At 34.4% G+C, this 25,191-nt stretch overlaps 1 protein-coding gene across 2 annotated transcripts in view; it reads right to left on the minus strand.

Moving 5' to 3' along the window:
- Nucleotides 1-6,288: 6,288 nt before the first annotated feature.
- Nucleotides 6,289-25,191, minus strand: part of LOC106717191 (toll-like receptor 5) — a 28,904-nt gene continuing 10,001 nt past the window's right edge. The window contains exons 2-3 of one of the 2 annotated variants that reach the window (XM_045686020.1): nt 7,496-8,114; nt 6,289-6,886 (exon numbers count right to left, since the gene is read on the minus strand). In XM_045686020.1, the coding sequence (XP_045541976.1) occupies nt 6,395-6,886; nt 7,496-8,114 (1,111 nt within the window). In that variant the 3' untranslated portion in view covers nt 6,289-6,394. Of the gene's footprint in view, nt 8,115-25,191 lie in introns of both variants that reach the window. The other variant, XM_014510926.2, reaches the window with a different exon arrangement.

The following is a 25,191-nucleotide window of genomic DNA, read 5'->3' on the forward strand; positions in this document are numbered from 1 at the left end:
ACTGGTGTTACTTGCAGTCGTCTTCTAATACTCATTTCGTTCAAAGTTCAAAGTAAATAAAACAATGTAAGAGTATCTAAAAAAATCTTTTACGAAACGACTCTGTTTGCAACACCTAACCTACTTACCCTACTTACTCTATTTCTTAAATTAAAGGTCAAGCTTTAAGACCCCTTTTCCACTGTGCGAATAGCTGCGTAAATTCGAAAGCGACTGCCGTTTTTTTACCTGACTGACAAGAGAGTAATTTTTTTTACGCGTATATACTTAAGTTTGTTTTATGTATGTGGGTGTGTACGTTTCTTTCTGACTTGCTAGTGGAGCCTAAACAACTTAAATGATTTTATCGAGCTTGGTGTCAATTGATTTGTCTTGTTCCTAGAAGTTCCATTAGAATGTTTCTTTTAATTTTTTTAAGGTGGCAAATAAGGAAGCGACCGACTCTAATCGACGGAGCAGGGGACGCACAGAAAGGGGATATTTCCCCTTCCTACGCGTTCCCTCTCCGCTAAATCCACTTCCCACGTCATCCCACATCCAAAAGTGAACTAAAATTAGGACTCCGGCACGCAAAATTATCACTCAAAACACAGAATTGTTTCCACTTCACGCCTGTCTTCACGACCACACCGTAGTATTTCACCGTCGAACTGGCCTATGTGTGCCACAGATATTATTGGTTCGGGATGTCCCACAGTTAAAGTTAGTCGGGTTTTTTGGTTTTCTAAGTAACAAATTCTTAGCTTTCGCGCTAGTGCCAATAGAATGTGCAGAATATATTGTTTAAAGCATACACATAGTCACATAGCAGTCGCGTGGCCAAAGATGACGATTTGAAATGGCTCAAACATACGCTACAGTGGAAAAGGACTCTAAATCTACAACTATAATATAACAAGCACTGCATGTGTGCATATGTTTATTAACTAAACTTATATGTATTTATATCTAACTTAAGTGCCTATTTGTTGTTTAAACCTTTATTTACTTATAATTATTCTTAAAAATACACACTGTGGTTTGTTGTAATATTAAAAGAATACAAAAGAGTAAAAGAAACTCGCAACCAAATTAGATTAACAAGCAAAAAATCAATAAAGTCCATCAATGTATGCATGAACTAAAAACTCTATCTTTTTAATAACTTTTGCTGATATTTTTCGTGTAAAAAAGAAATCCTGTAAAGTAAAAAAGAATGTAAATGACATTAAATCTTTTTTTTCCGAAATATATCTGATGATAATTAATTAAAAAATTTTTTCGTAAACACAAATATTCATAATTTTTTATAAAAACATTTTCAAGCAATAATTATCGGCTTAAATATTAGGTCCTTACATATGAAATTGGCGTTTTTCGTACTGGCCACTTTAATCACGAATTTCTCCTCTTTGGTAAGGAATTCCAAATTCATATTTGTACAGCTATAGACTCATGTATTTGTGGTTCGATGACCGTCATTCATTTGTTTTTTTTTCTTCTGTTTTTTCTGTTTGCGTCACTCATTTTACAAAATGGAAAACTTAAAATATCGCATTATTTACGAGTACGAGTTCCGCCGTGGCACTAGTGCTGCGGAAACGACTCGAAGGGTGAATGATGTGTATGGCGGTCGTGTTGCAAAAGAAAACACAGTTCGTTTTTGGTTCCAACGTTTTCGTTCTGGAAATTTCGATCTGCAGAACAAGCCCCGTGGACGGCCTGAGACTCAAGTTGATAATGAAGAGTTGAAGGCTATTGTGGAAGCGGATCCATCGCAAACCACGTCCGAGTTAGCTGCAGGCTGCGATGTTAGTGATAAAACTGTTTTAATTCACTTGAAGCAAATTGGGAAGATTAAAAAGCTTGAAAGGTGGGTACCTCACGAATTGACTGAAGCAAACCGGCAAACGCGCGTCGACTGTTGCGTTACATTACTAAACCGGCACAATAATGAAGGTATTTTAAACCGAATCATTACCTGTGATGAAAAATGGGTTCTTTACGATAATCTAAAGCGCTCAGCGCAATGGTTGGATCCTGGCCAGCCAGCCAAATCCTGCCCCAAGCGAAAATTAACCCCAAAAAAGTTACTTGTAAGCGTTTGGTGGACTAGTGCCGGTATTGTTCATTACAGTTTCCTCAAATCTGGCCAGACTATTACGGCTGATGTCTATTGTCAGCAATTGCAAACCATGATGGAAAAGCTAGCGGCTAAACAACCTAGGCTGGTCAATCGCTCCACGCCACTGCTGCTTCACGACAACGCTAGACCACACACTGCGCAACAGACGGCTACTAAATTAGAAGAGCTTCAATTGGAAAGTCTAAGACATCCTCCGTACTCCCCGGACCTTGCTCCAACAGTTTACCATTTTTTTCGAAATTTGGATAACTTCTTGCAAGGGAAAAAATTCAACTCCGATGGGGCAGTCCAAATCGCCTTCAAAGATTTTATTGATTCCCGTCCGACTGGTTTTTTTAGTAAAGGGATCAATGAAGTACCTATGAGATGGCAAAAGTGCATAGAAAATAATGGTTCATACTTTGATTAATTAAATATATTATATTAAAAAATATTCGACTTTTTGTTCCTCCCATACAAAACGCCAATTTCATATGTAAGGACCTAATATTATTGTTAGTTATTTGAACTATTCTAAGTTTTCTGTATATCTAAGAATGTTTACACTATTATAGATTTTAAAACAGAACTCTATAAAAATGCAAAATAATTACAAAATTATCGCAATAATTAATCTTATTAACTAATACAGTTTCGGTTTTAATTAAGGCCAAGCGATTTTATCACTGACCTCTATATTCCACTGGACAGGCTACAAGCTGTGGTATTTTGTGCCTATTTTATTTTCGCCATTTTGACACTAACGGTAGCGGTTAGTAGCGGTGGTGGAAACTTGAACTAATAATAATAGAGATAGAATTCGACGACAGTAACTACAACTGAGGCTTTTCCTTTTGAACGAAGCAAAAGCTGTAATTTCCAAGCAGCCTCCTATCCAGCGGTATATCTATAGAGATCAGTGAATATTATCAACACAACCTCTGTCAATTATGGTCAGCCATTTAATTATTGAATTACTTTTACAATCGATAAATGAAACAAGAAAATTAAAAAAAAACATAAAGGTTTTATCAGTTGATTAGTTTGATAGACACGTCATAGAATATTTTCTAGAATTGTAACAAACTCACTCTATTGTTAGTGTTTTTAATTTAATAAAATTATTAACGCATATATGCATATTATATTTGAATATTTTTGATATGAAAGGAAATTTTTATCAATTGCTTAAACTGGAAAATAGGTGTCATAAAAAAATGATTGTTTTTAGAATTACCTAATGATTATTATTTTTTGTTTATTTTGATATATTTATGTTATTGTATAAAATGCAATAAAGAAATCACTGTCGTATACAAGAGGTTTAATATACATTTTTAAATTGAATAAACTAATGATTGACCATAAATTGACATTGTTAATTTGCCACGAAAAAAGCTATAAAATAAAAGAATTGAAATACATGAAATAAAAATAAAAATAACTCAAGTTGTTGTTAAAAAAAACAATTTAAATTAAAACAATTAAAATTAAATAAATAAATAAAAACAGCGCTACCAAATACTTATATTAATAATTACTATTTTTGGTGTATTTATTTTATCTTATCAACTATTTTTTTTTGTATTTTTGTTTTTTTTATTCAATCATTTCTTAATATTTATTATAGAATAGAATATTTTAAAAATTAAAATGTAAAACAAATATTAAATAGTATTTAAATATTTTTCTGTAAAAACACATAAAATTTTAAAAGTCGCAACGTTGATTTTAAAAATACATAAATCATTTTAAATTTCAAAATAGAAATATTTTATAATTTGACAATAAAGATATCAAAAAAAGATAATAATATTAAAAAGAGATGGAATATCAACTTAGTTTATTACATACTTAAATTTAATACCTTAATCCTTAAGTTCATAAATAGTATAAGTTCATAAACAGTATAAGTTCTTAAAAGGTATAACTTAGATCAATGTATATCTATTATTTAGGTACACATAAGTCAGTGATCTTGCAGATCAATGAAGTACTAATTATAAATAATTTTAAAGATTACATTTACTGTTTTTAACTTAAAATGGTTGACACTCACGTGTGTACTTACATTTACCATTTACCATTACTTACCTTATCTTACCTTACCTTACCTTATTTATGATATTGTATTTCTTTAGAAATAAATTAGTGATTTGATTATTGAATTAATATACTTCTTATAACAGTGGGGAGAAAAACTGTTTGATCATTACAGATGTCAGAATTATCAAGAATGACGCTAGCACTATATATACTACGGATATTAAAAAAAAACACTATTCTATATAAGGTACAAAGGACTCACAGCTCTGCGTAGTCATAGCAACGACTTCCGTCAAATTTCACACGAAAATAAGCAATTTTTTTATGTAACATAAATTAATAATGACAATTTTATTTCTAGTTGTTGATGCATTCCAGCTTCGGAATATATTTTTTGTTAACAAGGATTTTTTTTTTCAAATCGCTAGAGTGACGTTTAAGAGATGACAGCCCACTCTTGGCGATGGTGCCACCAACTTAGAGAATTCAGTTTTTCTCACCATGAAATAATAGTTTTAAGTATGTTGGACAGAAATAAAACTGTACATTTAGAAATAGAGAAGTAATGACAACAGATGTAACATAAACGTACAAAGTATTTACATATCGGTGTTTCATTTCAATTTATGTATTAGAAAGAAAGAAACCATCTTGAATCTAAACGAACAAAGTATATTTATTGATTTAATTACTAAAATAGAAATTTTAGAAATCCATTGTCACAATTTATTAACAGCCATTACGGCAATGTAGACTGAATGAGACAGTACTATTTTTATAACGTATAAACTAGCGCTTGACAATACCACCTGATCTTAATTTTGATGAGGATGAAAGATAGTACGCGCTAGTTAAGTACCCGTATATGTCTATTCTCTCAGCTCTTGAAGGCGATACTGACTCTTACAATAAATTTTCATAAGGATTGTGTAAAAAAATGACTAGAGTTAGAGTATTATATTTATATCTTATAAAGTACTGTGCAACGAATTCATTCCGATATCGATTTCATGTACACAAAGGTATATAAATTAATACTATTCTATCAATGCCCTCCAATCTATACCAATAAACCATTGAAAGTGAAAAAGGAGATATATCAATACTGTATGGGAAATTCCTTCAAAAGCCGAATTTCAAAATTTGATAAAGTAAAAATATTTATTCATTCACGGATCGGAGATTAGTTGTTTTTGCTGTCGGTATAAACAAATAAAAATGAAAATCAATTTATTAATTGATCAGAGCTTTTTTTCCAAAGAGGAAATGAGATTTTTCGTGAACTAAATAATATATGATAGATAGACAGTTGTAGCCTCATCTATATAATGAATCTATGAGATGATGCGTGGTTGTGTGATGATGACGAGATGATGAGATGATTAATAAACTGTTGTTACGTCATTATGCCAACCAAATGATAAGGTATTGTCAGTTTTTTAAGCATAAATAATAAAACCCTAGATGGCCACTATAATCATAAAGTGTAACAGACGCAAAATATTTCATTTCTATTGTCACAGTTATTGTACGTGATCAAACTAAACATACTTTATCTTATGTTACCCAAATATGTCTCAGGTGTTGGTATTGATTAGATAGATCTTCAGATCCGTTGGTTTTACCACTTGTCTCTTATAATTAAATTTTTAGTATGGATTTTATGTGTTTGTATGATGTGTATTAAGTTTGGATGACAAAGGACTTAAAACAATAATCACTATTAGAATGATTAAGGGAAAAATAGAATATGTTAATAATTTTAAGTAACAAGGGTCCTTTCTTTCATACAATTGAAATGATACACCAAATACAGAGATAGCATACAATAGAAAACCTTAACCTATTCTTTTTTTAGAAGTCTTTCACGAATTTCTACTTACTTGTTGGTTATTAAGTATAATGTATAGTATACACTACATTACAACTATGACACATGTAAAACGCTAAAATATAAAAATATTTTTCTTATAGTAAACACAATATTTCAGTTTTAAATCGATAAGTTATTATACACGATCCTACGATAGCAGTCCATTTCAGTTCTTTGGTCTACACCAAATCTTCCTCATCGTAATATCATATAACATCTTTCGAAGAGGAATACGATGAACGAGCCAGAAAGTAAGTCAGCGGCGTATCGGTTTGAGAGCTTGGTTCATTGTCACTGGAAGCAGAGGGCATCGGTAGATCAAATGTGACACGTTGAGGTCGCTGTTTGACGAGCGGCACTTGGGCTCGTTGTTAGCTGCTCTTAGATACGAGCTGGTACGGGGCGTGGATGGTGGCAACGGTGCCGACCTCGGTGCGGTTTAATAGCTCGTCAGGATGGTCGTGGTCACACTCTCTACGCTTCTCCTCGTTGGTGTAGTAGTGTGCGGCGCGGCGGCGCGTGCAGCACAGCGCACCCGCCACCGCCGCCAGTACCGCCACGCTCAGCAGCAGCAGCCCCGCCAGCACGCTCATCTGGGCCTCATGGCTGCTCGAACATGAATCCAGTACATTGAAAGACAAATCTGAAAATTTTATTCCACGCAACCTCAATGGTGAGTAGCAAGTCAGTTGGCGGATAGTCCCGTTCAGCACGGTCGTAGCCATGTACACGAGCATGGTGCCGGCGGAGCATTGGTCGCAGCGCCACAAATTTTTCGACAGATCTACGCGCGCTATCGCTTCCAACCTTTGCAAATCTTCCTCTTCTAACCTCTCGATTTTATTGTGTGACAAATCTAGGCGCTGCAAGAACTTTGCCTTTGCGAGCAATCTAAATGGAAACTTGGTTAATTTATTCCAAGACAAGTCTAACGACACTATGTGCTCGTTGTATATAAAAAAATTGTGTGGTATATCATCCAAGGAGAGATTCGCTAAACCCACGTCGTTTATTTCTGGTAAAATTTGTAGAACAATGGCGATTTCGGCCAAGGGAAGATTGTTTCCACTAAAATTTATTGTTCTGAGTGTTTCTACAACAGGAGCAAAAGTTTGCAAATGGAATCTGTCTATTTTGTTGTGACTTATGTCTAAATGTACGAGCGAAGTTAAATTCGCTAAAGCAGCCGGAGCAAGTAGTGCCAGCCTATTATGGCCCAGTGCTAGAAGTTTTAGCTCACGGTTTCTTCCGAACATGTTATCGACTATAACTGACAATTGATTACCATCTAATCTTAATTTTTTTAGCCTTTTTAGGCTGATATATTCGTCTGAAGTTAGATATTTGAATTGGTTTTCACCCAAATCCAATTCTTCTAAATTAGACACTAAATGGTAGATTTGGGTATTGATCCTCCTCAACAGGCATCTTCGACACTTAAAAACTCTCAACTGCTGTATATCCTTAAACACTTCAGGATTTAAATCATCCAATGGATTATCACCCAAGTCCAAATATGTAAGCTTGGCAAGCATTCGAAAGAGGCGTGGCACCAACGTAGATATTTGGTTATTTGAAAGAGTCAGAGTTTTTAATGATGTTAGATGTCGGAATGTTTCACTCGGCATTTGTTCTATGTTATTGTGATCGAGATGGAGGTGAGTAAGATTTATCAGACCTCTGAAGTTGTCAGCTCCTATACTTGTTAGATTGTTATAGGTAAGATTGATCAATCTTAGATGCTGAAGACCCCAAAATGAATATTGCCCAATTGATGGTACATTAGAATTCACTATGTGGAGTTCACGGAGGTTGACGAATGGAGAAGGTTGTGTGAAAATAGGACCTATTGTGAGAAAATTAGGTCGATCTTTTGGTGCAGTTATAATGATTACTTCACCACTACGATCGAAGAACTCCACCGGTATGGTGTGCATGTCTCCTCGTGTACAAGTTGTGCGCAGAATATGACCCAATTCGGCGTCGTACGCAGTTCGACAGGTACATTCACTTGGACAAGTTATTTCGGCTGATCGCACATTCACAATACAAATTATCGTCATCATAACCAGAATTATGGGTCTCGGTTTCCTGAAACAAAGAAAATATATGTAAGACATTGATTGGTTTTACAGGAATAGATCTAAATACAATCAACTTTATAGGTTTTGTTTTTGAAATGTAGAAAATAGACAATCAAGAATTTGTTTTGGTGTATTCGTATCCAAACTCTTTGACATTGAAATTAACAACATCTAGTCTATGATTCCTTACTACCAGCAACAGTTTATGTTAATATGTTCAATTTAAATTCATAAGAGATTCCGTGCTCAATAAAATCGTAGTCAAAGGTTTCGGTACCGTTCACAAATTAAATTGCTCTCTAGGAATCAATTTCGTATTGAAGTGTACAGTCCCCGAATCAGCCTATTCATTGAACTTGTTACGATTCTGTAGTTTTGGATCATTACGTAGTTTTCCTGTGCGATGCTCGACTTGCAATGATCGCTTAACGAACTTTGTTTTATTTTTTGTTGAATTTATTGTTTCAATAGCTTTTGATATAAATTTCGTACAAATTATTTTTAATTTAATGTGGTATTTTTAACTTTTCATATTTTAAAGTGTTCTATGAAAATAGCAAGTTTTAGTACAAGACGTTGTGAACGCGCTGAGCATGGATTTCCACTGCACGAACATCTGTGTTTTTGTTTTTTTGGTTCTAAGTTTTTTGTCGGTGGAAATCATATTATAGGAGTTATAACTAACGATTGTAAAACAAAATTGTAACAAAGAAATACTGTAGCTCGATACAAACAACGACCATTATCCGCATAAACAAGTTAATATAAAATTATATTCAGAACTTTTCTCATAACAAAACTCGCAGTAGCGATTTCTTTTACATTTTTAATAAGAAATAAATTAAAATTTGAAGCTAAACAGTCAAAGTAAGAAAAAATATAAACAATAAGATACATGGGATAAAGAAAGACAAAAGAAAGAATTTTCTAGAATTCACTTTACAATTGATAAGTAAATCACAAGTTGAATGTCAAGAAGTTGAACAAATTGGATTTCCTACTGCTTCTAACAGAAAATGACGGGTTTGCTTGAAAAAAGTCTTAAGAAATATAAAAAATATCGAGACATTAAATATAAGAGTAAGCTTCGTCTTAACAATACTTGAAAATAGACATCTTACTAATATCATAAATGCGAATGTTTTAATGGATGGATGGATGGATGGATGTTTGTTTGAAAGTATATCCGGAACGTCTCAACGGATCTTGATAAAATTGGGCATAGATAAAGAACATAGTCTGGAAGAACACATAGTGCACTTAAGATTTTTTTATTCTGCGTATGCAGAGTCGCGGACGACAGCTAGTATGATATAAAAAATTATTTATAATATAAGGTAAAATCGCAGCGTTATATTTATCGTGTGAGAGCTAATAATAAAATGCAGACAATTTGGAGGGCGTAATTGGAGAGCTTTGAACGTGCGAGTTATGATCCCATATCATTCTCAGACGTATATACGCAGTTAATAATATTAAAGATCGATTTAAATAGCTCTCCTATTGATCGGGCTGAAGTTGAAATACCTTGGTTATTCTGTCTGTTGTAATAAGAACTTTCCAGACTTCACAAAATTTATTAACACCGAAATATTCAATGATAGAGAACTATCCGAAAATTGTTTTAACTATCTTGATATTACGATCTTAAGAAAGATTATATTTGGAAGTAATGTATTTAAAATGTTAATTAAATAAACAAAATTATAAAATGGTTCGAGATTAAATATTGATTCAGCCATAACTTAATTAAACATAATAACACACAGCATTTAATATTTAATAGTAAACGTTATACGCATATCTTTTACCTATAAATTGTGACGATCAGTTGAAGTGTCCATTTTGTGTATACATATTTGAATCCATGTTACTACGTGATAGTGGTTTGTTGGAGTTCGAACGCGGCGCACTACGTGATTCCATCAAAACTAACAAAACGACATATAACAAGCACCTTTTCAGTTACCCGCCGCCTTTATTTCCAATATAGCAATCCGTGCAGTGGTAACAACTGTTGGAAGCTATCATTTTACCTGTTTTCAATGTAGTGACACTTGTGATAAAACATATTGTTGTCTCCGGTTTTTCAAAGAGAATGTCAGAGATGACAACATATGTTAATACAAGTGCCAATAAAATCAGAACAGTTAGATACATTTTGCAGTTGTTATGGTTTTTCGTATAAGCTATTAGTGTTGGAACAATTTTTTGAATAGTGTATTTTTACACGACCGATTTTTACGTACATTGTTTTTGTATAGGCCATTAATCGTGGGTTTGCATTGCCGAAAAATGTTTACAAAAATACATTGTTATATTTCGAATATCTTAAATACTTAATAGTGATAACGTTATGTTTATGAAGGGGTTTTTTAGCAGAGTAAACCCACAATTACACTAAGGTTGGGATTTCAACAGAATTTAGAATAAGTATTAGAAAAGATTTGTTGTATACTTCTCAATAAGTCAAAACGTGTACAAAAAAAACTGAATAAAAGACTGAAAAGTTTGTAAAGAAGTTGCAAACAAGTTTAACACAATTTTAAAAAGATCTAGTTAGGAGTTTCTTCTTAAAAAAGTTAATTAACTTCAATCATTATTTAAAAAGATCATAATGTCAAGTACTAGTAACACTGTAAAAGTATTTTTAAAACCTCTTTATTTATTAAAGTATTTTAATTAGAAACTGTCGGAAAAAAATGTAAACAAGGTAATGTAAATGTTCGAAACTAGTATTGTATTCTTGCGTCGCGAGTATCGCGCACAAACCACGTTGAATCATCGACGTAAATCGTCTATTCGGTCAAAACAGGCATACACTCATAGATCAGTATTTTATAGTCGACATGTCAACTTTATAGATTTGATCCACCATCTTGAAAATTGCAGTAACTTTTTTCACCACGATATCGACACACCAATTATTAGCGTCTGGTTTCGGCGATCAAAAAACTAAATGTCGGCGAGAAATGTCTCCGGGTATCGAAATTATCGTTGCCTTGTGTACGACGGGTCTCATAGTAAAAAAGGCTTCATTGGAAATGTTTTTAATTAATTAATTTAACGTGAAATCAACAAACTAAATGTCACGAAACAGTACAGTTATAAAGCATAATCAACTAATAACGAATAAACCTTTTTCAATTGTAAAAGGAAATCCTTATGTGGTAGTAGAGGTTGTAATTAAGGTAGATATTAGGGCGAGTTCTCATTAAAAATTCGTGGTGGCAGTAACCGTGGTCGATGCGCCTTTCCTAGAATATTTCTTTCTGATTATGCAGTTAGAGTCTCATAATGAATTATTCATTGCACACTAGTCTAAGGAATCTAATATATATTCCACGTGTTCTTTTATAAATATTACACACGAGGGAACTATAGTAGACAGTCTTGTACTGCTATTGTTTGAACACACAATAATACAGCATTATTTTGTCTTGGTGTGTGCAGCAGTACTGGATTGATTAGCACTGCCCAGGTGTGAAATTAGTAAAGGTATAGTTCCTTGTCCCTTAACTAGGTTATCTCTTATGGGAATCCGGGACAGATATTGATAGAATTCAAAACATATACAACATTAATTAACGTTATAATTATTACAGTTATTATTATGAAGGAAGTCGAAGATAGAAACGAAGGTTAGTAGGTGACAGGTGCGCTTCCTGAAGGCATCTGGCTCGCCTCTATAGCGGACTGGAACTGAAGCGAATCTAATTTTGTTATGAACCTGTGTTAAGCTTGTTCTAGGGAACCTGTTACTAGCTAGACATCTAACGAGAAGCTAACTCTGCGTCCTATTCTTTCGCGAAATTCGATTTGAAATTCAATAAGAAAGTTATTAATACTTGCTATAATTTTCGGTCCTTAAAAAATTAAAAATTAAAAAAATAACTCTTTTTGTCTATTATATAACTAGAAAATAATAATAGTTTGAACTAGCGGTAGCCCGCAACTTCATTAGCCTAGGATTAAAAAAAGAGTAAGATAGACAACAAATTAAAAAGAAAAACAGTTTTTCGTTATAAGTAATGCAAATACATTATACTTTAAAATATGTTTATTTTAAACAAAGAGACACTCAAATTTTATTAATTGTATATTAACTGCTCTGTAACTAGACCTTGGTCATAACATTTATCTTAACAAATATTTGTAATAATACAGCCCAACTCCCAATTCTATCCAACATTCCTGCATTTCGTGTTACAAACAACATGCTTAGTAAATTGTGAAAAAGCGTGACTGCTTTGTAAATTACACAAACTATGAAAAAGTTGAGCCTTGACACAAACACGAAAACAAACATTAATGTATTAATAAAATGTTATGCGTTACATTTGAAGTAAAATATGACCAATGGTACGACAAATATTCGACTATTGGACGTCAATTCAAATCAATATTCTTTGATCAAGATGTACAGCCGAGGACGTTAATTTCCAACCCAAATGGCTGAAATGACACGAAATGTGTGAAATGCTATTGCGAAATTCAATAGGGTCTAAAACTTGTCATAGACCTATATAATGATCAGAGTTCACTAAACATAAATTTTGGACGTGGGAAGGTTCTTTGACGGCATATCAAGTATGTCAATTGTCAAACGTTTCAAACAAAGCCGTATACAAAAAAAAAAACAACAAACACATAAGGACAAAAAACTTACCCATTTAGCAGAACTGTTACGATCTATCTAAAACGGTTTATTTAATACAAAGTAATTTCTACGTCTGTTTTAAAATTTGACAGTGGCATAAAATTCTGATGTTCGGTGCCTGTTATTTAGTTTTTATTTCTCATGTAGTGCATCGGATTACACCTGGAAGTGGGTTAATAACTTTTTTATTTGATAGACAGACTACGGGCGGGTAATGCCGTGCTGCAAAATACCACTACATTATTGTTATCGATTTCATCAACGTTTTGTTACTACATGACCATTTTTGAACATAGCCGTGTGTTTCCTCTGCACAAAAAAATTCCTGGCGTAGATTATTATTTGTTTTTTTTTTCGGTTTATTCATGAAGAGCGAAGTTTCGCCAATAACCTAATGGTTAATGTGACGGATATTCGATCAAGGGATTGAGGGTTCGAATTCCGTCATTTGACTATTGTCGTAAATACTATTTTATTACAAGACAAAATTTTCACTAAAAAATAAAACAAAATTTTACGTCTATTGGGAAATTAATAATTAATTTTTATTATCCAAGTTTTCGTAAGCACAAATAAACAATCACAATAAAAATGCATTTCATATAGAATGGTTCATTAAGTTCCGCTGAGAATGGCGCACTATGTCGGAATAGAGAACTTGAAATACAAAGAGTTCGCTGCAATCTCATCAATAATTCATAACAACACTTAACCTACCTACCTGGCTACCGCTCATGCTAAATCTTGAAAATTCCCAACAACTCGAGCTCCTTAATGTTCTATTACAGTTGTAGTAATTCTGTACCAACAATGGGTTAATAGCAAATGCGTATGGAACATTTTTTTGTTTCGCGAGGGTGGATATGAACAGATCTATACGATATAATTTGGTAACAATTAACTACGATGAATTCACTTTAAAACTAGCGATAAATTATGACTTTGCAATGGTAGTGTTAATTACAAAATCTAATGGACCAAATAGCATCAAATTATAAAATTACATTATATTATAGCTTTAGCACTTTCCGAATATATCTCGAACACACATCGTGACACAAGATGTTTACTCTTATAAGTCAAATAAGTAAGCTATATCTGTGCACTCTCATTAAGTTAAAAGGTTCTTTAGTCTAAATAGTCGTTTGATATAAATAATACAAAACCCCTTCTATATAATTTAAATCTAGAACATTTAAACACGTATCTAAATACCATTGACTATTAAAACACAGGATCTGTTAAGCACGTGCTTATCCCGCTTTCAAATAAAAACGAATATTAATTTCTAAACTCGCTTCTTTTGTGCTCAATATGCACATGTGTGATTGTAATCTTTATCTCACTCCCGTAAATACTTAGTCACACTGACGCGGCGGCGGCTTTATGTCTAGTCCGTTTCTGTATAGTCAAAGATAAATGCAACGTCAAAAGATAAGGGGGTGAAAATCATCGCGTCTTTAGCCGGGAGGGTCTGTGCTGGGGGACCACCCATAGTTTGCGAATATTCTACGCAGCTGTCCCCGAAGATTACGCGTCCCAACGCTAAATAATAGCTTTACTTTTACGAATATCTTCGTCGTACAACGTTTTGTTGTATAATAATTTTGTTACAAGCACATAAACATTAATAGAAACGCTATTGAATTAAGTAATTACTTACGCACTCAGTATTGTTGACTTTAACAAATGAGTAGATCTATACACGTAATAAAATAACGAAATCGATAGGTAATAAAACGTTTTAGAAATTATTACTATTAATAATTCAAGAATAAATATGTTTTATCTGTAATAACGGGCAATAAGTTACATACTTTAAAGATTGCTGATACAATTTTATTAATTAAAAAAAAATATATATATATATATATATATATATATAATACACTAGCTATGACCTTGAAATTGAACACAAATCTTGTAAGATGTTTGTACTCCAAAATTCGTTAAATTTTATCAAGAAAATAAGTAAGTGACTTTGCTAAGTTTACTTACAACTTACCGAAAGTAAGTTGTTATGAAATAAGTTGCAACACTTCAAGAAAGGAGGTCGTAGTGTGCACTATCAACGCGGCCTTCGCGTAACGATCATCCGGTACAGAAATTCAGTTTGATAGTTAAGGGAGTAAGTGACCCCGATACTACAGTAATTTAACGAAGCCGAATAAAGTTAACTTGCACGCCGTCTGCTAAACTAAATAAGACCTAGAACCTAAACTAGTTGTTCCAAGTGAAATTAGTAAAATCACTCTTAAGTAAAAAAAAATCTGTCCGCTGTTTTTTTACTTGTAACATTTTTGAAACGTGTAGCAAAATAGTTTTTATGTTTAAAAACCCGGAAGCCCTTTGAAAAAAGTTACTGGCGCCATCTATGTTCTAAGATTATCAGGTACAAGCTTAGTCATTTGACCATTTTCAGTTGTTTTCCGATACCAAAAACTCCGTATAAAACATATCGTCATACCTGTCATTATCTTTGGTCAAACAAAGAATGTTTTAAATGGAGATTTTAGTTTCAGAAATTTCTTTTAAATAAAATGTTCTTTATTAACCTTGGTAGGAATTGATCTTTTTTATAGCTTACTTACTTTATTTATCTGTTTGGTGATAATTTTTTCAGAGAGATATTTAACGATGATAAAGCAATGATGTTCTATACATAAATTACTACACAAAATTTAAAATTTATAGGATGCCCTAGATCTATTAAAATGCTACATCTTACTATTATAATATTATAAATGCGAATGTTTAGATGGATTGATGGATGTTTTCTTGAAGGTGTCTCTGTAACAACTGAACGGATCTTGATGAAATTTGACACAGATGCAGAATAGAGTTCCACACCACGAGACCATTCCACAACGCGGCCGTGCGCGGCCTGGTCTGTCCTCGGCGGTATTTCCAAACCACTACGACCTAGGGTCCTTCAAGAAGCGAGCATATCTCTTTCTTAAAGGCCGGCAACGCATCTGCAATTCTCGTAGTGTTGCGGATGTCCATGGGCGTCGATGATCACTTCGGTGTTCGCGCCGCTCGTTTGCCCCCTTCTCTTATAAAAAAAAAAAAAAAGAGTCTGGAAGATATAGGCTATTAAGTTTTTTTTTTCATTCCGTGCTGATGGAGTCGCAGGTGACAGCTATTCATAGTATAAAACTTATAAATGAATTAAATTACATTTACGAAATTCTTAATTTCATGTTATTTATTATGAAAATACGTTTTGTGTAATATTTAATTTGTGGGCGATGAAAAACAACCGCGATTGATTAAAATGACAAAAAGCCGCATGTAATTAATTAACCACCAAAGTATTTTTTTATTTATTTGTTTAAAACTTACGGTAATTTTTATTTATTCTGTATGCTTACCGCAAAATGCAACGAATGCTCTATTATGTTAAAAGTAAACAAGTTATTTTGTTACAATTAATAATAGGACAAGTAACAAAACATGTACAGTCGAGGACATTTATTTCCTAACCATTCGATATAATGTGATTTAACGTTCACAATGCAATTAGGTCGAACATTTGTTATAACAATATCCATATTTGATATTAGCTCTTATGTTAACAGTTTTTTTGGACGATATTCGATTGTAAGTGGTAAGCAAATTAAATTCTTTGCCTGGTCACCAGTAAGGGCGAATGGATGGCTTTTTTGTTAAAGCATTGTAAGCATATTTATAAAAAGGGTTGAAATTAGAGCACACGTGTTACATATACCGGTTTTTTTACGCATTTAAGTCGAATTAAAGCATTATAATAGAAAAAAAAAAGCTTTTATATTATACCAGTACTTGCTTTAATATAAATTATTTTCGTTTCGTTCAACCCTTTATTAAATAAAACGGTATACTATTTTATAAATTAACAAAAGCCAAAATAAAATACGCTTTTTTTGTCGTTCTTTCAATAAAGAATTTGTTATAATTTCCAATCCAGTTTTTTTTCTGTCTTAAAAACTTAACTTCGATATCGAGATAGCTGTGTAACAACCAATAAGCTAATGGTGTTTGTCTTTACCCGTTTATCTTAATTTATTCAAAGAGTACTAATTTTGGCAAGAAATTATTGGACATAAATCAACCCTATTAGTGTAATCTCTTAGATACAAACCAGCTGAGAATCAATGAATAAATCTAGTATATATTGTATAATTTTTCTTCTCAAATTCATTTATTATTATTATTATTAAAAGAAAATAATTAAGAATTGTTAAAACAGATTTAAAAATGTTTTTTTTAATTCAATTCACGAGAACTAAGCAACAGAAACATGTAGTATATTAAATTCGTTCCAATTTCATTTTCATGTCATCGTATTGTCACCGGAACTAGCAAACTTTCACATAAATCTATCAAAAGGGTCTAATTTCAGGTACTAGACGATCCAAATAAACAGAGCGACTCAAATAATAATAGTCAAAAACTAACTATATTCATTAAAGTATGGGAGTAGAAAGCAAAGTTCAATTCCACCAACTCAAAACAACTCAATGTACATTCATAAAAGGTCGAAGATCGGTATTACTAACAGTCGCTACAGTAAGCTTGATTAAATATGTAACAGCAATCGTCTTAGAATAATGCAAGGGAATACTAAGTACGTCAAAGGTCGATAACTTTTACTTAAGATATAATCAGGGTGGTCTTGTCATTACTTTCCTATTAAAGGAAAACTCTGGTCTATATAACTAATTAAAAAATACATCCTGTATTAATTAAAGTCTTTGATATTTTATTAATACATCCTGTATTATGTTTTTTTTATTATACCCAAAGTACAAAAAAAATAACAAATCTTTTTTTAAATAATAAGTGCCGTAACTATAGCATACAAAATAATTAATTAATTAAATGATTTTAATATTCTGTAGTTATTTTGTAACAAATGTCCATTCATTAAAATAACTAAACTTTCTTATTTTAATTATAATTTGAAAATAACATTGTAGAACTTTATTGTACTAAATATAACACTGGCCGCAAATACAACCACAGTTGAGTAACCGGACACAAGTGGTCTAACTCTATTTCCAACGTGACATCGTTGTGCCTTCTTGAGAATAAGACGGATGCTTTAACTACCAATTCAGAGATGAATATTAAATGATGCACTTCAAGGACTTTCTATTTATATTACTAAACATAATATCTTATATCCGTTACTTTAACTCATCGAAGTTATTTCTATACTAGCTGTCGCCCCCGACTCCGTCCACGCGGAATTAAAAAGGTAATAAGTGACCTATATGTTCTTCCAGACTATGTTCTACATCTGTGCCAAATTTCTTCAAGATATGTTGATCCGTTCCGGAGATATCTTCATACATACATCCATACAATTCATCCATCTAAATATTCGCATTTATAATATTATTGAGATAAAGTAGACTATAGTTGTTCCGTTCAAGTATCATGTATGAGAGCCTTTAAGAGTAAAGTAGAGCACTCAAAGGCACACTGAAAAATATATGAAGAAGTAGTGAAAACTAATAGTTTTCTTCATGCTTAGGTTTAGGTGCTGGTTGTTTGGATGGTAATTAGACCAGGTTAATGTAAAAATTGGATTCGACTTGCATCAAGTTCACTTTTGTGAAAGACAACTACAGGCTATTGTTTTAAAACAGAATTCTTTATAAGCTTCTTTCTCTGTTTTTTTTTTTTATTTCTTCTAACAGAACACAGTTTTGTGTTACGTGTTTTTTTAAGCTTTCGCGGATTTAATCATCCATTATAGTTTCCTTATACGATTGTTATTTTATATGAAAGGTCAGATGCGCCTGTATTTTCAAATCTCATAGTAGATATTATTAATCATTCAAATTGTGAACCACGTCAATCTATAATTTGGCTAGACATGTTATAAATTATTAGTAAATCTAATGAAATGAAATGTAATGTGTCCCTTCAGTGAGCCCTTCAGTATTAACTGAAGAGCTCACTGACATTTTGAAACGACATCTTTAGGCAGTTTATAAACTTTCGAAGTCGAATATTTACATTTTGTAGTGATATAACGTGCTAATATAAAATATCTAGATACATGGTAAAATGACCAAATTGTTAATATGTTTGTGACATTTGTCGAAACATCAAAAGTATAAAAGTATAGCATATTATAAGGCCTTTATTCTGATTGACCTTTACACTCATACGTAAGATCTGGTAAAGTAGATGTACAATAACGGCTTATAGCAAACGACCCTTGCAAAGAAAAGCTTTTGTCGACAAAGAGTTCTTTCAATTATAGTCTTTGTAAAATGAAATGTTTGTATTTGCTTTATATACAGTTGTTTGATTCTAAAATGTAGGTTATTGATGTTTTTCTTTTACATTTTCATACGTATGTATATTATGATAATATGACAAAGAATACTGAAGAAAAATATTGGTAATACGTTCGTTTTTTTTAACATTGTATATATTTTTTTCATATTGAATAAGCCAGCAATTAGGGAATAAAGTGAGCGTACTAAGATTATGAATGTGTTTAAATGAATAGGTTTTGGATGAAATTTAAAACCAAAGTAGATTACAGTTTGGAATATCACATAAACTATTAATTTATACCTGCGGTAAAGTCGATTTTGTCAACTAGTTATTTACAAATTTAAAATATCTTACTGCCCCAATATCTGTTTACTTAACCAGACTTTAGTGTTGATAATTCTTCAGTTAAATTTTCTAAGTAAACATATTAACTTCAAGGTAATTAATTCCGCTAGTATTTCTGTCATATTAAAGGTTAAATCCTATTTAGAATATTAAACGTCTTTTAAGAGGATTATCTCCGCTTATGGGTACTTGTGTTGTGGTAAAAGGGACGTTTAAAATTAATTTATCTTTCATTTTCACTCGGAGAAAGATTATATCTTTCGTGTTTAACACGTTTACGAAATGTTATAGAAATTTAACAATCGTTACACATAAAAAACATTTTGTACGTTTACTTGGTACTAGAAGAAAGATATATGTAGTTGTTAAAATATATTAACAATATATAGGTAGTTTCTCTGGTGTTCCGGATGTCCATGCGTGTTGATCATCACCGGCCGATCATTTACCCTCTTGGCTTACAAAGAAAGGGATCGTACCAAATCTGGGTAACTGGTTTTCATATGATATAGATGGATCAATCATTGTACGGATTTTGAAGAATTTTTTACTAAAAATATTTTTCATATCTTTTATATAAAAAACATCTCGACTATAGACTAGAATTATAGTGGCCTTGAATCTGAAATAAGAACTGATCAGTTTTCTTTTTCTTCCTCTTTCTTGATCAGTTCGCTTTGTTTTACTAGAATTCAATATCAAAATACATTAAATGTCAAACAAATTATTTGTATTCTAATAAATAACTAACCGATATTAAATGGATTGTATTTCGCATATAACCTTATAGCGTTCTGTTATAGATCTTTCAACCGCAGACTTTGTTAATATTTTATGTAATATTCATAGAAATGTATATTTGAAACATTACCTTAATACTTAAGGTAGGTATTTGTTATAAAAACTCAATCTTACTATTATTATAAATGCGAATGTTTAAATGGATGGATGTTTGTTACAAGGCATCTCCAGAACGGTTGCATGGATTTCGATGACATTTCATATAGATATAGAACACAGTCTGGAAGAATACATAAGCTACTTATAAAGTTTTTTTGTCTTAATTCCGCGAGGACGGAGTTGCGGACGACAGCTAGTTCTTTTTCTCGTATATAAAACATAATAGTCAATCCTAAGTACTAATAAATCATAACAAATATTTCATTAAACTAAAATACAGTATTACAATTCGGTACGCCATGTGAACCCACCGTTATAGCAAACAATACACAATACTTTCCCAAAATTAGGAAACACTATTAAAAGTTATAAAAAACATATCGTAAGAAATATTTAGTAAGAGACAACATCTTAGCTAATCACACAATAACGCTTAAATAAACTACGTCATAATATGAAGGTAAGTACTCCAAAATCACTTTTACATTTCATATAAATGGTATGTCACGCTATCAAAGTGCTGGTTAATCGAGTTGATGACCCAAATTGCTATCCTGTTACTTGATAACGCAGTCTTGTTCATTTTAAAACCCTCAGTGCTCGTAAGAATGACATCACGACTTAAGATGCCATAATCGATGGCTGAAAACGGTTTCTAATAACGTTAGAAGCCCAAAAGAGATTATCTACTGTCGATATTAAAACGAGATTAGTATAACGTTTTGTTAATTAAATTTAATTTATTCATAGTGATAAATAGCAGAATTCAAAGCTTAACTTATAAAGATAAAAGATTATATCTGTTTACAGTAAGCTGATTATAAAAAAATCTTTTGCCAAAATAAATAAAGTATATAAGTGTATAAAGTAATTTTTTTTCTCTTTATTGTTGTTACTAACATTACTTTTTTAAGCCTTTACTAATCCTAGTATAATAATATAGATCTTTGTAATCTGAATCAAATAAACATTATTATTATTCCACATATTTATTTTTTGTTTAATTTTATATATTTTTCTTAATAAAATCTTAAACAATATTAAAAAAAATATAAAAAATCTGGATACGTCGGCAGCGGAGCCTTGGGCCCAAGCTACCGGCGGTTAGGCCTCCAGAGACAGAAACCTCCTCACAATGCGTGCCGTGCTCAGGAGTACCGCCTTCTGTGCCTGGCCCTTCACCCACTTACCGAGCGAGAGCCTCTCTAGGTGGTGATCGAGGCTCTTCGCGATTAATCCATTCACGGACAGCACCATCGGTACGATAATTGTTGACTCCATATGCCACATGGCTGCAATCTCGTGCGCGAGATCCAAATATTTTGACATCTTGTCTGTCTCTGCCTTCACGAGATTACAGTCATGGGGAATACTTACGTCAACAATTATCGTACGTCTCGCAGATCGATCTATTATCACGATATCAGGCTTATTGGCTACAATAGTCCTGTCCGTGATAATAGATCGATCCCAGTAGAGCGTGATATGACCATCATCGAGAACTGGCTCCGGTGTGTATTTGTAGTACGGCACCTCCGAAGCGATCAGACCATACTTAAGAGCAAGTTGTTGATGGATTATTCTGGCTACTAGGTTGTGTCTGTGCAAGTACTCGGAGTTAGCAAGGCGAGAACAACCGGAAGTGACATGTCTGAGGGACTCGCCAGGGCAGTGGCACAAACGACAGACATCTAGCGTGCCGTCCCTCATAATGTACTTCCGGTAGTTGTTCGTCTTGATAACTTCGTCCATAATTGCACAGACAAAGCCCTCGGTCTCCCCAAAGAGGTCACCGAAACGTAGCCAGTTCACAGAGGCAGGCAGGTCTACATCAGGCCCATGCAGAGCCCGATAAAACCTGCCGTGTAACTCCTTGCTCTTCCATATATCTAAACGCTCGGAGGTGCTCAACACTGGGTGTTTACGCCAGTTCTCGTTATTAAGAGAGAGCGGAGTGAGCCCCTTATCTACTGACACCACATCTCGATGTATCCCCTCATCGATTTTCAGGAAATACTCCCGTAGATTGTATACCTCACGGTTATGCATGTCCTTAGCATTGAGAAGGCCTCGGCCACCACATTTCCGTGGGATATACAATCTCATAACCGACGATCGTGGGTGATGCATCCGATGTGTGGTCAGCATGCAACGGACCCTTCGATCCAAGATATCCAGCTCTGTTTGAGTCCACCTTAGTATACCAAAGGAGTAAGTTAACGAGGGCATAACCCAGCTGTTAAAAGCGCGAAACTTGTTACCACCTGATAGAAGACTATTTAGGACTTTTCTCAGGCGGCCAATGAATCGTGCTTTTATCAGATGTTTTACATCCTCATCAACAATACCCAACGACTGTGATATACCAAGGTACTTGTAGGTCTCACCTTCGGAGAGGGATCTGAAGGACATACTTTCGGTGAGTTGTAGCCCATCAGAGCTTGCAACTCTCCCCCGCTGTACATACATGACCGCACACTTTTCGACACCAAACTCCATACCGATGGAACTACTGAACTTTTCAGTTATTTTGAGCAGTTCCACTAGGTCGGTCTTTTTCGATGCGAAAAGCTTGAGGTCATCCATGTATAGAAGATGAGATATGACTTCACCCCCTCTACGAAGCTGAAAGCCCAGCCTTGATTCGTTTAGCAATGTGCTTAAAGGATTCAAGGCCAGGCAGAACCACAGCGGACTCAAGCTGTCACCCTGGAAAATCCCCCGCTCAATCTTTATAAGTCCGTTCGAAATAGGCGCTGCACTCCCAGGTAAAGAGAGTCTAGTAACCCACTGCCGCATACATGAACTGAGGAAAGTACATAGAGTTACATCAACTTTGTATAGCTCTAGTACTCTCCTCAACCACGAGTGCGGCACCGAGTCATAGGCCTTTTTATAATCGACCCAGGCAGTGCAGAGGTTTTTCCTATTTCGACGGACCTGTTGGTTGATGGTCATATCTATGAGGAGTAGTTCCTTCGTACCACGGGACCCAGGCCTACATCCATTTTGAGTTTTGGCCAAAAGATCTTTGAGATGCTTTGTTAATTTTGAGCTCAAAATGGATGTAAGCAACTTATATAATGTTGGTAAACAAGTAATGGGTCTATAGTTCTTAGCTTCCGTGGTACAACCGGACTTGAACAAAAGGTGGGTGACCCCTGTGGTCATAAAGGTTGGGAGACTACCCAGGTCGATGGCAGCCTGGAATTGAGCTGCCAGACAGAAATGCGAACTCTTGAACCATTTGATCCAGAAATTGGGCAATCCATCCGGCCCAGGACTTTTCCAGTTATGAGCCGAACGGATTGCACAACTCACGTCACTAGGTTCTATTGTAATAGGATCCATAACTGGTATCTGTTCACATCCCTGCCCGACAGCTTCAACCCAGTCTGATTCTGTATGATTGACAGACACCGACCATATTCCACGCCAAAAATTGTTTAAATCGTCTGGATTTGGGAGTTGCCTGTCATTCACACCTTCACTGGGTTGCTCCCAGCCTCTATAAACACCCTTTTGATCACTTTGGAAGCGACGATTAAGAATAAATCTGTCCGCTCGTTTTTTGTACCTGCGTATGCGGTTCGCCCAAGCGCAGATCTTCTGCTTATAAAAGTCTATGCGTTCCGTGACCCTAAGTATGTAATTATTGGGACTAATATTAGTCCCGGAAAATGCCTGGGTCACAAAACGCATAACTTTCGGCCGAGTATTCCCAGCACGGAAGTTTAGTAGTTTGGCTATTAAAGTTCGCGAGGTGTTAATGCGACGTTCAATTCTGGCTTGCCAGGCTGGTTTGCTATAGGTGTGTGGCACGGTTTGGGTATTTTTGATATTAAGTTTGACACCTACCATACGACACACTGCGACAGCCCCGCAATACAGAATAGAGTGTGTTTCTGCTAAGCTACTACTAGCATCAAAATACGGCGCTAGTAGTGCGTTCATTTGGTTTACAATAGCCAAACTACCCCTATGAATAGGCAAACGCGGTAACCGCGATCTACTTAATGTAGGGACATCTTTAAATTCCTTAATGGCCTCCTCCAAAGTTCTCCTCATATGCTCATTATCCTGGCTACTTACGTTCTCAGCTATAGTATCACTTGCGCCTACGTTTAACGGTGCTATTGGCGTCGGTGGCCGACTGTCTACACAGTCAACGTTTAGCGGCGCCGTAGGTGCAGACTCCGTGTCCCTAAGGCTGGAACGTATTTCAGTGCGTAGACGGTCAAGAACGGAGTCATCCAGCCGACGCGACCGCAGTATGACCCGCACTTGATCCGATAAGCGCTGAGCCGTGACGGCGGTATTTGGTTGAAGGACCTGAAACAGAGACAACATCCTACCACGATACGCTGTGAGGTTTGTTTCCACCTCTGTTGCCTGGTAATACGCGCGCATGACACTCTCGTTTAGTTCTGAAGTCCATCTCATGCGGCGCACTACACCACCGGTAGCGGGGGCCGGGTGCGGGATGCGTCCCGCAGGCCCCAAGCGTGCCGACGGTGGCCGACCACGGCCCCGCACAGGTCTTCGTGGCGGGGTGGACGGCGCTGGCTCCTCCTCACTAGCGGTCGGGGACTCATCTTCTTCCGACGTTGATGGTATTAGGCCCAGCGAGGTGAGCGCAGCAGGTCTTAGGCGTGCGCATCTCCGACGCGGCTCAATTTTGTCCTCTGAATTATGGTTCCTGTATCTTCATTCTATGGTTTTTTGTTGTAAATATTGATATATTATTCTCTTTTGACATGTTATGTGTCATACATATGATTCGATTTTTACAAGTTTTTGATGTTGCACGCTTTTAGTATTGCTTTATATAGTTCCCAAATGATTTATATCCTTTTTGAAAATATTCCTGTATTTGTTTTCCGGTATATTGTATTTAAAT

The sequence above is a fragment of the Papilio machaon genome, chromosome Z (assembly GCF_912999745.1).
Source record: "Papilio machaon chromosome Z, ilPapMach1.1, whole genome shotgun sequence".
Lineage (NCBI taxonomy): Eukaryota > Metazoa > Arthropoda > Insecta > Lepidoptera > Papilionidae > Papilio > Papilio machaon.